Genomic DNA, 13,806 nt, shown 5'->3' with positions numbered 1-13,806 from the left:
AATAATTATATCGTACCATTAATTGTTGTGCAATTGTTTCAATTATTAGGACTTAGGAAATTTAGGAAATTTTCCGCTTAGGTTTCTTTGACTAAATCATACCGAGTATCATAACTTTTATCATACCGGCTACAGTACTATTATGTTCTAACAATAGCTGTTTCGAACCATCCTAATCGTATGACGAATAGATACCGTTCATTAAATTGTAGGAAAAAAAATCAACCATTCGAATATGTCAAGATAAGTGTAACAATTCGGGAAATAGTACCATTTTAATTTTGTTATATGGTCGTGACATTATATCAACAATATCACAAATGGTAACCATACCAGAAATAATTTTCTTATGATTTCGACAGTTTCACCTTTGGTATTTGATTATGCGGGATTCCTTTTAAGAATTCAAATTGTACTAACTAAGCAAACGCTTTAGGTTATTTCTAACGAGCGTGTAACTAATTTAGACCAAACTTGAGTAAATGAGCAAACCGTGTATCTTGCGTGTAGCAAATCTCGTTTTGGCGCCAAAATCTTATTGCTAGACCCGTGTTCGTTCCTGAAAAGGTAGGTCGGCGCTCAAATACCAAACAAATTATTGATCATTTTTCCAAAGATATCCTACATTCAAACTGCAGCAAAACCGTCCCACAATGGCCAGCAACCCGACGGCATCCGCTCAATCGGCCGGTCTTGGCGCGCTCGATCGTTTCGAGCGTCTCGTCAACAACGACCAGTTCGCGGACGTGGCCTTCCGGGTTGGTGAACCGGGCGAGCTGATGTACGGCCACAAGGCCGTCCTCGCCGAGGCCAGCGAGATGTTCCGGGCCCAGTTTGCCGGGTCGTTCCGGGAGTCTCGGGAGAACGTGCGCGAGCAAGCGATCCCGATCGTGGACATTGAACCGGCCGTGTTCAAGGAACTTCTGCGGTACATGTACTCGGACCGGGTCAACGTGACGGTGGAGAATGTGCTGGATCTTATGTACGGTTCGAACAAGTATTTATTGATGAAGTTGAAGAAATATTGCGAAATGTTCTTGATGGCGCATCTTTCCGAGGGGAACGCGTTGCGGTTGTTCGATCGGAACCGCCGGTACGAGCTGGATGAGGTCAATGGAGCTTGCCTGGCCATCATTTGTGACAATCCGATCAAGATCTTTTCTGATGAAGGGTTTCTGGCGCTTGCCCGGAAGTCCGTGGAGTTGATCGCCTCGCAGGAGTTGATGAATTGCCAAACGACTCAACTGTTGACGTCGATCGAAAAGTGGATCAGGGTCAATGAAGGTGAATCGAAGGAGGGAGTCAAGATCGTCAGCATGATTCGCGAGCAGAAGAACCGTGATTTCAAGTGCCAAAAGATGCACAATTTCTCCGCTGGCCACTACCTGAACATTGTCAGCACCAGCACCGTAAACGTAGTCCAGAGCTCTTCTGGGCTCCAACGCTTAGTTGTACAACGAAATCCAACGTTGCGACCTCGACATCCGGTACATCTTGTTCAAAGAGTTCAAATTATACAACCCGATGCTGATTTTGTCCTGCAAATTGGAGCAGAGTTGCCGCTCTCGATCTACGGCTTCGGAATATGCATCAAGTCTCAACGTGTGCTCCAACCGGTAACATTGGACATCGCTGTGGTCCTGACCAAGAACGACGCTGGCCAAATCGGGTTACCCTTTGTAACAAAGCGCACCGTCACACCAAGCGCCAAATTCTGCGTCGAGGAAATCCTGTTTGAGAAATTGACCATCGGCAAAGAGAGCACGTGTTCCATTAAGGTTCACGTGGATCACGGCAAAGAGCCGCTGTTTTGCTTCAAGAACTTCGAACCGGAGAAACTGTTCTTGGGAATGCGCTTTTTCAGCAGCTATGTATTGCGTAATGCGCAAAACGAGCAGACCAGCACCAACAGCATCCTGTCGTACGTCCTGTATGACTCCATTTTCTACAAGTAAGAGCGATTGAGCCTGATTAATTTGAAACGACAGTGAATTTAAGAAAACATTGACAAAAGTATTTCACAATAAAAAATATCCTAACCAACAAAGAGTTTTATATAGTTTTAGGATTTCCTAAAGCCACAGTCAAATCACCAATTGGGTCCTAACATTAAACTTAGATTGTTGATATTATTGTTCACAACGATAAAGCTTACTTTTCTGAGTACAATGACCCTTTGTTCAACCACAAAAAGTTTAATAGTAGTTTATGCAACAAGTTGCAAAAAGAGGATTTTTTCAGCACGAGTCGTACATTTATCCAACGAGGTTCACCGAGTTGGATAAATACGAAGAGTGCTGAAAAAATCAAGTTTTGCAACGAGTTCCATACAACATTTTTTGCAATTCCAAAAAACACACACTGAGTGAAATTTTATGTCAAATTTTCATGTATTTTGTCAATAAATCGTTTAAATAAAAAAAAATGTTGAAAAGTGTTACTTTTCGAAACAAGTGCTGAAAAGTTCAACTTTTCAGCACCCATTTGAGTGCTGAAAAGTAGAACTTTTCAGCATTTATTTTGAAATGTGATGCTATTCGATTCTGTTATTTTTGTTACAGAAAAGTAGGCTATTTCGTCGTTCAAGAATGACAGGCAAAAGAAATAGTTTCACGACGGAATTGCAAAAAATTGATTTTTAAATCAATTTTGAAAAATTAACCTCGCGATCCTTCTTAACAGCTCTTTCCAAGGGGACTATAGAGCAATTCCAGCTCAAATCAGGATTTTTCTGATACTTTTGTACCCGACCCTCTCCGATTTCAATGAAACTTTGTAGACATCTAGCTAAACATTGTAATAGGGCTGAAGCCGAAGTGTAAACAAAGAGTCTATCCTGCTCGTTCCTAATGTAAACATCAACTGACGTGAGCAGGATAGACTCTTTGTTTACACTTAGGCTTCGGTCCTTTTACATTGTTTTGCTTGACAGACCTATATAAGCCATTTTTGTGTATATGGAGCCAATAGTACTCGAAAATAACATTTGAGAAAGGCGTAAGTTATTTAAATATTTTTATTTTGCAATTTAAAAATTACTGTATCTCGAAGCCGTTGCGTCGTATCAAAAACTTGTAGGAAATTGGATGAGCTTTCTGAAAAAAAATACACTGAAACAAAAATACACGCCACTTATATGAGATTTTTGGATTTTTAAGTCTAAAATTTAAATTTGGAAGTGATGTCACGATTTTTTTTTCGTTCAAAACTTTGAGTAAATAGCCTAAGATGTTACCAAAAGATTGACTAAAAATGCAGGATGGTATGTCTCTCCTAAAAAAATACAAAAATCATTTACTAAAACTGTTTTCTGAAAAGTGGTCTGAACGTCAAAATTTTCAAAAACCAGTAGTGGGAATCGATTCCCCGGACAATTTTGCATAAAAGTCTCCATATTGATCATTGTAGGTACTGTGTCCAATCCTTGGGAAGATAGCGGTTTTAAAAATAAAAATGTTGAAAAAAATGTTTTTTTTTGGTTTTTGGCAATTTCTATACGACAGACTTGGTTTTTCAGTCTAGTAAATATTTTTACCGGAAATCTCGTCCAATGTCCCATAAGTTTGTCACTTTTTGGATCAGAATCAGATTTTTTAATAAGGAGTGTTCTTTTTTACTTCGACCCTAAAATAAAACGCTCTCTCTAAAGCTTTAGGAGTAATTCATGTTTATTTAATTCAGCGTTCTTTAAAAACAGCTACATTTTAGTCAACATTTTTCCGCTTCTATAAATTCATAGTTCTCAAGGTTCAATCACACCCGCATTCACTACATGCGGTCATCATAAAGCACGTAAGCCACACAGCTGCTTCCGGGGTTCGAATAGCCGGTGCTGCTCTCGAAACGCAACCCAACTTCCGGATGTTCCGGCTCGAAGCCCTTGTAGCAGTACAGCGTCGTTCCGCGCTGGTGCGTCACTTGGATCTGGACGCTGCACGAGGTACCCTTGCCAATGGGCAGCTTCTTGAACAGTACCTCCTCCACGTGGATGTCCGCTGCTTGGGCGGTCACGAGGCGCTTCATGGGGGCGATCAGCGGTCTGGTGAGCTTGCCGTTCGATGTTCGCTCCACTGTGATGTCCAGTTCGATGGCTGCTGAGGACTTTTTCGATTTGATGCAAATGCCAACGCCGTAGATTGAGATTGCTTTGCCGGAGTCAATTTTCAGGATGAACTTGGTAGACGATCGATTGTTGTTTTCCACGTAGAGGCCGGCTGCAAAGTTGTGCATCTTTTTGCACATCACACTGCGGTCTTTTTGTTCTCGAGCCACGTTGATGATACGGGTTCCCTCCTCAAACGCATTCCTGTTGATCTTCATCCATTTTTTGATCGCCGTCAGCAGCTGATCCGGCTGGCAGTTCATGACCTGGCGCAAGGCAATCAACTCCACCGATTTGCCGGACAGCTTCCAGAAGCACTCGTCGTCAAAAGCTTGAATCGGGTTGTCGCAAATGATGCCCAGACAGATCCGGTTGACCCAGTCCAGCTCGTAACGTCGGTTCGCTTCAAACACGTCCAGCACATCCACCTCGGTCAGCTTCAACCGCAGATAGTTCTGGCAAATTTCGGTCAGCGTCCACAGCTGATACTTGCGCGCTCCGTAGAGAACATCCACCGCGTTCTTCAGCGTCACGGTAATCCGGTCGGCGTACATGTACCGCAGCAGTTCCCTGAAGGTGACCGGTTCAATGTCCCCGATCGGGATCGCCTGTCCTGGCGGCGCTTCGCCGAACAGAGTCCGGAACACTCGGCTGGCTTGCACGAGGATGGCCTTGTGGCCGTACATCAGCTCTCCCGGTTCGCCCACCCGGAAGATCACATCCGCAAACTGGTCGCTGTTGACGAGGCGCTCCCAGCGGCTTGCCGCGGACAAGTCCACGAACCGGTAGTGGGATGTTAATCTGCCCGTCATTTCGGAGTAATCTGCAAAAGTCTCGACTGAGCATTTGCGAGAAATTAAATTATTTTCAAAACTTACCTTACTTACGTGTCCCAAAAACAGTACAAAATGATCAAGTTTGGCGCCAAAACGTGACTTAACGATTTAACGAATTAATTCAAATGAATCTGCGCGCTAAAATCTTGATGCACTCTGATGCAAACACATCAACTTTGCCTCAAACTCAGAACCTAGGTGGGGAATTTCGTCTGATACGAAAAGGTTTGTGTTCGCCCACTTTCTTCGAAACGTGTATCGTTATCAAAACAACCCAGAAATGTCAAATTAATTTCCAATCCAAGTCTTTGTTGTGATTCACAGTTTTTTGTCCCAAATTTACCTGAGTTTTTAGTTTTATCAACCCATTTTTTAATGGAAAACAAGTTGAAATTGTTGTTCAAAACGTTTGCTTTATTTAAAGCGCATTCAGGTGGATCGCTTGCGAGTGCCCTTGCGTAACGCCCCCACAAGAGTGGAGATAGTGGGCCAGTTGCTGACCTTGGAATCTGTACTATTAGAATCATTCTCGATAAAGCCTTCAGGAAAATGTCCAACTACGAGCTGCACGCGAGCGAAACCAGCATCTCGATCCCGCGGGTCATCACCGTCGACGGGGTCAACTACTACGAGGTGATGGTCAAGTGCGGCCTGGTCATGTGGACCGTGAACCGGCGGTACCGAGACTTTGACGACCTGCACAGCAAGCTGGTCCAGGAGCGAAGCGTTGCCAAGGACAAGCTGCCACCGAAGAAGGTGATCGGAAATCGGAGCCCAACCTTCCTGAAGAAGCGCCAAGAAGCGCTGGAGCAGTACTTGAAGGAGATGCTGATTTTCTTGAAGGTGACCATGCCGCGGGAGTTTGTGGAATTTCTCGAGTTCCACCGGTACGACATCATCTTTCTGGCGCAGAACCTGGCCTGTTCGTTTTTCCTGCGCGGCGAAACCTTCCTGGCCAAGTCGAAAAAGTACGGCTTTTCCGTGCTGGAGCTGCACGCCATCAGCGAGCGGCTAAAGTTGCCCTGCCCGGCGACCGAAGCCGCCGACAGCGCGTTGAACTTTTCCCACATTATGGACTTTTGCTCCCAGCTGGAGACGGTCATCGTGCTGCCGACGAAGAACAGTCTGCCGATGATTCTGTACGACGACGATTCGGAAAAGTACATTCCGCACGCGCTGCATAAACCGATAGCAAGCAGCAATCTGATTCCTTCGCAGCTGCGTTACGAGCTGAGCGTGTTCAAGGGCTTGAAAAATCTGCTCATTTATGGCATTTCGACCGAGAACATAGAGAATGTTGGTGAGTGTTTGTGATTTATTTGATTAATGATAATTGTGGCATCTCCTCTAGGTTAACGCTCAACAGTTAGCAGAAGGACAGTTATACTGTCAAATCAACTATTATTTTAGTGAAAGTCACTTCCAGAAGATGGGTTGGACCATTCTTTACATTTCTGAATGAAAATATTAATTATGTCAAAAATGAACCACAAAATTAAGTTTGAATTGCCGAATCTATCTTTTTTGTTTTTATTTTAATTTTAATTTGGAGTTTTTTTTTTATTTAACATTCCATTTTTTTTTCTTGCAAGATCCTCAAGCGCGCGTCCTACACCGATGACACCAAATCGATCTTTTAAAAAATCCGTTTTCAAGATACCGATTTTTATGGATTTTAATAGTTAAAAAAAACTTTATTTCATGTGCCAAATTTGAAACCTTTCAAACCAAAAATATTTTTTTACATTTAAATTGGGTACTAAAGCCCTATGCCAATTTTTATGTACAACGGTAAAAAACACGATTAAAACCCATTTCTGATCACTTTTTTTCATTTTAATGCAAAAAAATTTTTTGACAAGACAACATTTTTTCGATGGATCAACTGTGGTCTCCTTGGAACGGCCTGTCAAGTAGGAGCTTTTCTGTCAAGAAGGACCGCGAGGTTAATTTTTCAAAATTGATTTAAAAATCCATTCTAAGCTCTTTATGGTCGTACAAAGGATCATTGTACTCAGAAAAATAAGCTTTATCGCTGTGAACAATAATATCAGCAATCTAAGCTTCATTTTAGGACCCAATTGTACTTTTTTTAATTTTAGAATTTCACAATTTCAGATATCTACAAATTAACATTTTATTATTCTTTAAGAATTTAAGAATTTAAGAATTTAAGAATTTAAGAATTTAAGAATTTAAGAATTTAAGAATTTAAGAATTTAAGAATTTAAGAATTTAAGAATTTAAGAATTTAAGAATTTAAGAATTTAAGAATTTAAGAATTTAAGAATATAAGAATTTAAGAATTTAAGAGTTTGAGAATAAAAGAATTTGAGAATTTTAAAAAAGTAAGTTTAATCCTTGCCATTTTTACAGGTGGCCTCTGCGAGAGCCTGGTCCGCATCGAGGTGTATAAAAGTGAAATCAAACACATCCGCCAGATCGCGCTGTGCGACGACATCCACAAAAACACCGTCACCGAGCTGGACCGGTCGAAGGAGTGGCGCAATTTGCGGCACGCCGTTTTCAAGGAAAATCAGCTGACGGAAATCGACTTTACGATCCGACTGTTTCCGAATCTCAAAGACCTGGTGCTGGACAAGAATCAGATCGAGTGCATTGCCAACCTGAGCGCGCTGAACAATCTGCAAGCGCTGAGTCTGCGATGCAACCGGATAAGCGAGTGCGTCGATTGGCACCTGCAGCTGGGCAATTTGGTCAGCTTGAATTTGTCCCAGAACCGGATTCGACTGCTCGAAGGGTTGTCCAAGCTGTACTCGCTGGTGAACCTGGATCTGAGCTGCAACCAGATTGAACAAATCAGCGAAATCGACCACATTGGAAACCTTCCCCTGCTGGAAAATCTCCGCCTGATGGGAAATCCCGTCGCCGGAAGTGTCGGTAAGAGAGAGATCGTCTAAAACACATTAAATCACATTTTTAATCTACTTTTTAATTCCAGATTATCGCGCTCGGGTCCTGTCCCGCTTCGGAGACCGGCTCCAGGAAATTTATCTGGACAACGAAAAGGGCAACCAGACGGAGTACGACACGGCGCTGGTGCTGTCGGCGTTGCGCATTTCGGCGCAAGCCTCGCAACGTAAGCTGCACAGTTTACTGCTTCCGGATGAGGAGGAGCAGCAGCAGGCGGTGGCCGGAACGAGCAACGGGACCAGATAACGACCAGTTTTGCTGTGCTGAGCTGTGTCGTGTTACAGATGAACGTTTTTATTTTTTTATTTAATCTCTAATGTCGTGTCTATTTTTATTGGTTATGATATTCGCTAAGTTAAGTGTATGTTTTACATTCTGATAGTGCAATTTACTCGATAGTATATCAACATTTAAAGATGTTTTGCCCCTTCCATTTGAAATGGTATTGTTTTATTGTATGCTCATTGAAAACATTTGTGTAAATAAAATATTACGTTTATTTTATGTAGCCTAATCCTGTCTTTTAATTCAAGAACCTTAAACTAAATCTAATAAATCATCTGAAACCTAAATTTTCTCTCCAAAACACAATAGAACTGAAGGAACGTTTATGTCCATCTCACATTTCTAGACTGTTTTATGTTTTTTACAATCCAAAAGTTTTCCGTGTAATTGGAAATGCACTTTTAATTTAATTACAAAATTCCCAGCAACGTTACTCAAACTTGATTACTTTCTTTTATGCGTATAAAAATCAGGGCAAGAATCCAGATATCAAATTTGCCACCTGGGCTCGTCAAAGTGACAGCTGTTTGTTTGGATTTTTACGTTTTTTTTCTTTCTGCATCCAAAAATCAAAAATCGTGGTGCACGCTCGGCTTTGAAAATGGACTTAAAAATTTCCGCGAATGTATAAAAGAAACGGAAGCGTTGTGAATCAAAATCGTTGTGGGAAAAGGTGTTCAAGTGTGAGAAATATTTAAAATCTTAATTTATGTGATACTTGTTGAGGAAAATTGAAGTGAAATTGGTGCACGCCCACGAAAGGAATTTTTGTCTCGGAAGAGGAAAAAAATAGGGCGGAATTTCGTGGAAAATTGTTTCTGACCTGAAAAATGTGCTGCATTGTTCTAAATGAAAATTGCCCTTTGGCTTGATTTGAAAATTATGTAATTTTCATTTCTAAGCATCGTGCAATGAGCGTGGCTCTTGTCCTTGAAGTGGATCATTGAACCGGGGCAGATATTTTAGAGACGGTAAGTCGAGAAATTTCTACTATCTAATTTAGTTAGGCTTGTAAGTTAATTTTGATTGCTCTTAAACAATTTTTATTATTTGTAAACTGATTGTTGATTTGTGAAGAGAGTATGTATGTTTACAACATAACAATTCATTAAGCAAAAAAAAGATCCTTAACCTGATAAAAAGTTGTAAACTAACAGGCTCTCGTCACAAATAAACAATCAATTACAATTACAATTACAATTACAATCTATATCCTGGTCAGCAGTGAAATTATGGGAAATATAGTTTGCATCAGATTTGAATTATAAGGTGCTGTTAGCCCTCGCTCTCGCTTTGCAGAGTCCTTCCCTGTGACCAAAGAAGACGTTTTGTGTCATCGGTTTACCCATACAGGTCTCCATACAGTTTTGGCAGCTGTCCAGTGCCCATACAAAAATGGTACGGAGATATTCGAAAATCTGAAACTTTTGAGGGTATTTTCTGATCGATTTTGTGTCTTCGGCAAAATTGTAGATATAGATGCAGACTATAAGACTATATAGAGAAAAATGGTACACAAAAATTTATTGTGACGATTTTTAAACTAACTTTTTTTTTACAAAAAAAGAAAGGCAGGCCAAGGATTGATACTTAAGAGCATGCAATGGCACTGATCTTGTTGCGTGCGAAGTTCTGTTAGATCATCCAAATTATGTTGATCAGAACAGTATAGCTCTGGTTCCTTGCGAGTGTCCTATTTTCTTACCTCCACGTTAGCTTGGTTTTCATGATGAACTAGCTGGTGGCCTGTGGAAACGGATCGTAAACCTTTGACCACCGCGGGTCAGAGTCGAGACGGCTAGAAGAAAGGGGCGCAACAATGTGGGAAAGGGAAGTAATTTGTGATTGTAGACGGTATTGTTTTGATTCGCAGTATGTTGAGTCAACTGCTGTGGATGTACCTAAAACATCGCACAACGGGATTTCTCTTCTCTTCATTCTCAGCTACCACCTATCTCCTATTTTTATTTTTCTCAACTGATTCTCACTTCTTCACCAATTCTTCTATTTAATATCCATCGTTTGATTTTGATTTTACTAACTTTTGATTCACTTATCTCTCAAAGCTTTGCCACTCTTTTTTACCAATTGATACTGCTGTAACAAACTTTGTTTTTTTGTTTTTTTTTTTTAATTTCCTTTTTTGAATGTTCTAGTAATATCAAGTCTATTTATTATTTGCCTAATCTTTTTTGATTTTATTGCCATTTTTTTTTATTTGAATAATTCTTTATCTGTCCTATAAATTATCATTATTATAATCTAAGCTTGTTTTGTATCTCTATTTATTAACTATTGTCTAATTTTACATCTAATACTTCTAGCTTCTCATTTTTATTCTTCAAAATACGCTCATCATTCTCTTACTATTGATACTTGATTTTCATAAAATAAATTCTCTTTTACTGTTTATTGTTTTCAATCTTCACCCTTTTTCAAACAAGTGAGGTTTGAGCCTTACTCAATTTATGGAATGGTTAAAGGATTAAAACAAATATTACTATTGTATTTTTGGTAAACTTTTATAACATGCTTAGGGCCAAAAATTGTAACAAAACACCGCGACAAAAGGATTAGCAACAGATAAACACGACTCAACAATAGGGAAGATTTCAGGAGAAAACAATACACAGTAAATAACAATTAGTTTTTGAATTCAAACTAAAAATAAAACAGTTTTTGCTCTAATGGAAGTTGATAGCAGGGCTGCGGAGTCGTTTCAAACGACTCCGACTCCGACTCCGACTCCGGCTTTCTCAGATTAGCTGACTCCGACTCCGACTCCGGCTCCGGCTTTGAACAAATGGTTGGCTCCGACTCCGACTCCGACTCCGGCCTACCAACTCTAGCCGACTCCGACTCCGACTCCAGCTTTCAACAAATGGTTGGCTCCAACTCCAACTCCGACTCCACATATTTTAAATGTTTCAAAAGTTAGTTAACTATTATTTGATAATTATTTTTAAAACATTGATAAATAGGATTATATACTCTCTAAGCGTCATGTTTTTCTCAAGAAAAATAAGTTAAGTAAAAGTAAAGTAAAGCAAATAAACGGAAAAAAAGTATCTAGGTTACAAGTTCTACACGTTATGGAAACAGAAATCAAAAAATATCTTCAGTTTTAGAGGCATTTTGAGAAGAACAGTTTTGTAAGTAAATTAGGATTGCTTAACCTCAAATTTGAAAATATTTTTTTCAAAGCTAATAAATTTAAATATTAAATTTTTATTTTTGAATTAATAACTAAAAGAAACCTGGCCTTAATGATCTATTGAACATTAAAATTCAATTTGCTCACTTTCAGGCTGACATTTGTAAGAAGCACCTTGTTTTTTGAATGTCAATTTTAAACGAAACATTTTTTTTTTTGTTTTTTTTTTTTAAGACGTGCATAGACATCACGCCATGGCTGAAGGAGATTATTATTGCATATCAATGTATCTAAACAATTTCCCCTGGGCCTTGTAAAGTCAAGGGGCATGATTTGATCCTAGTGCATTAGTTAAAATTTGGGTATACATTCTTTTTTATAAGCACTATGGACACCACTTCATGCTACGAGAACTCGCTTTGCCGCAGCCCCAGGGCTTAAGCGTTGACCGATAAGCTGTCTTCGTGAACTAGGTAGTTCTCCGATAGTGAAAATATCACAATTGCACAAGACACCGCTGCTTCTGTGACTTTTTCACTATCACAATGTGGGATTTAGGTGGGACTTTAGGATAGTACAATTGATTTGTTGCTTAGCACTAGCATTTAAAATAAATCTGTATGCTTTCCAAATCTATTTGATGATAAATTTAGTTGCAATTGTTAAGTTAGTAAGTTTTATGTCAAATTGTCCATAGAGTCTCGATCAATCAAAAATGTAATGATATCGGACAAAATTCGTTGATCTGTTGAACTAACGGTTTTCGGATTATGGTTGTATTGACCATTGTTGCGAATCGAGGAACTACGGATCTTTTGACGTAAATGGTTATTTATTTTTCAAATCGCGATTTCTATCCTATTTGTATATCAGTTCACAAATTTTTATTGTTTCTTGATAGAAGTAGTACTACAACAGTTAAAGGAACGTTTAGTTTTGAACATTAAGTTTAGAGGATTTTAGATTAAAATTTAGATTTTCAATCGAAAGTAGTTAGCAAATGAATATTTGGACTTAAATGAATAATTGAACATTTTGGACTTATGAATAACACACAACTGTGCATTTATTCTAGAGTCAGATCCATACAGCGTCAGTGTTTATTTGGTCGAAGTGTACTAATTCATTGGCAGATCTGATTCTAGTTGTAATGTACGACAAGACTACTGACGGACGTGACAGGACGAGGGCCCAGTTTAGAGGTTTCAACATCAACGATGTGCGGCTGGACCACCCTCCCAAAAAAAAAAAAAAAAAAAAAAAAAAAAAAAAAAAAAAAAAAAAAATATCAATGTATCTAAACAATTTCGTCGTGGAAAGGACGCTTAAGATGTCCTTTTCAAATATCTGTGACATGGAAAATATTTTAACCTGAAAATTTTTAATTTATTTTAATTTTAAAATTTTATATTCTTTAAAAAGGAGGTGCACGATACTTCGTGAATCTTCACCTAAAACGAAGCTTTATGGATGATCTTTCGCCTCCATCAAAATATATGAAAAAAAAACATAAAATATAATAAAAAACAAATATCGACAAGTAAAATATTTTCTAGGTCACAAATATTTCATTTTTTTAAGGTACATTGATTTGCAATGATTATCACTTTCCGTCCTATTGCCGTGAGACATACAGTATGAGAAAATTCGTACCAGTTGTTAATTTTTTGATTCAGTTTTTTTATTTATAATATTTGAAAAATCCTATATTTTGTTCTATACATTTTTTTTTAGTTCATTTTTGTACTGAATTCTTGAGATTTGTTCAACGATAATTTGCAACGATGTCAAAATAGTTTACTCAAAAACAACATCAACATCAACAATCAATTATTATTTCAAATTTTTTGCAACTTCTGTTGACATTTTTTGTTAGTTTCAATTATTTTAAATACAACACTTTGATTTCTTGTACTCAGTTATAAACAAAATGCGCATGTTGAGTTTCAAGTAAGAGATTGTTTTTATTGTTGATTATTTGTTACAAAAGTTAAACTGTCAGTGACTCTTTTTCGATCTGCGAAAACAGTGATTACTATTTATAATCTTTTTATGTACCTCGTAATTTTTTCCTAAAAAATTAATTGACTTAAAACCTCTAAGACATTCGCTATCGGGGTAAAAGATTACTTTGTGTGTACTTTTTTCAGAAATAACTGGATGAAATTTGGTCAAATTTGAGTTGAAAGGGCACATAAATGTAGTCTGCCTACATAACCAATATTTTTTTTTTTGAGTTATGATACTACATACTTGGATAAAAGGTTATCATTTAGTGATTATAGTGTAATAACCCAATTAGAGCTTTTCAATCACAATAAATGCTTCAAATACAATAAAAATATAAGTTGTTTTGTAAATTAAGCTGTTATACAGGAAATACTGAACAGTAAAAAAACATATTTTTTCTTGAATTTAAGATAACTCCGGCTCCGACTCCGACTCCGGGTTATCAGAAATCTCCGGCTCCGACTCCGACTCCGACTCCAGCTCAT

At 38.6% G+C, this 13,806-nt stretch overlaps 3 protein-coding genes across 3 annotated transcripts in view; 2 read left to right on the top strand and 1 right to left on the bottom strand.

The window, feature by feature from the left end:
• Nucleotides 1-3,644: 3,644 nt before the first annotated feature.
• LOC120430719 (BTB/POZ domain-containing protein 6-A-like) lies at nucleotides 3,645-5,052 on the bottom strand. Its single transcript, XM_039595831.2, has 2 exons — nucleotides 4,981-5,052; nucleotides 3,645-4,925 (listed from the first exon to the last, which is right to left on the bottom strand). The coding sequence occupies exon 2, from the start codon at nucleotides 4,912-4,914 to the stop codon at nucleotides 3,769-3,771; it is 1,146 nt and encodes a 381-aa protein (XP_039451765.1). The 5' UTR covers nucleotides 4,915-4,925; nucleotides 4,981-5,052; the 3' UTR covers nucleotides 3,645-3,768.
• Nucleotides 5,053-5,214: 162 nt separating this feature from the next.
• On the top strand, nucleotides 5,215-8,386 carry LOC120430722 (nischarin). Its single transcript, XM_039595834.2, has 3 exons — nucleotides 5,215-6,238; nucleotides 7,315-7,839; nucleotides 7,901-8,386. Exons 1-3 carry the CDS (start codon nucleotides 5,488-5,490, stop codon nucleotides 8,116-8,118), a joined length of 1,494 nt encoding a protein of 497 aa, XP_039451768.1. The 5' UTR covers nucleotides 5,215-5,487; the 3' UTR covers nucleotides 8,119-8,386.
• A 432-nt stretch (nucleotides 8,387-8,818) lies between these two features.
• LOC120428196 (oxidative stress-induced growth inhibitor 1-like) overlaps nucleotides 8,819-13,806 on the top strand; it is a 101,606-nt gene continuing 96,618 nt past the window's right edge. Inside the window, exon 1 of the mRNA XM_052708345.1 lies at nucleotides 8,819-8,840. The gene's annotated coding sequence lies outside the window, so the exon portion shown is untranslated. The remainder of the gene's footprint in view (nucleotides 8,841-13,806) is intronic.

This window comes from Culex pipiens, chromosome 2 (genome assembly GCF_016801865.2).
Source record: "Culex pipiens pallens isolate TS chromosome 2, TS_CPP_V2, whole genome shotgun sequence".
In the NCBI taxonomy this organism is placed as follows: Eukaryota; Metazoa; Arthropoda; class Insecta; order Diptera; family Culicidae; genus Culex; species Culex pipiens.
Note: the sequence above shows the minus strand (reverse complement) of the source record. Positions and strands in the feature narration are given on the sequence as shown.

Bases quoted from the DNA above. Each gene is read 5' to 3' on its own strand.
- LOC120430719 (XM_039595831.2), bottom strand. From the start codon at position 4,914: ATGACGGGCAGATTAACATCCCACTACCGGTTCGTGGACTTGTCCGCG.
- LOC120430722 (XM_039595834.2), top strand. From the start codon at position 5,488: ATGTCCAACTACGAGCTGCACGCGAGCGAAACCAGCATCTCGATCCCG. The intron at 6,239-7,314 runs GTGAGTGTTTGT...CCATTTTTACAG, and splicing joins CGAGAACATAGAGAATGTTG to GTGGCCTCTGCGAGAGCCTG. The intron at 7,840-7,900 runs GTAAGAGAGAGA...TTTTAATTCCAG, and splicing joins TCCCGTCGCCGGAAGTGTCG to ATTATCGCGCTCGGGTCCTG.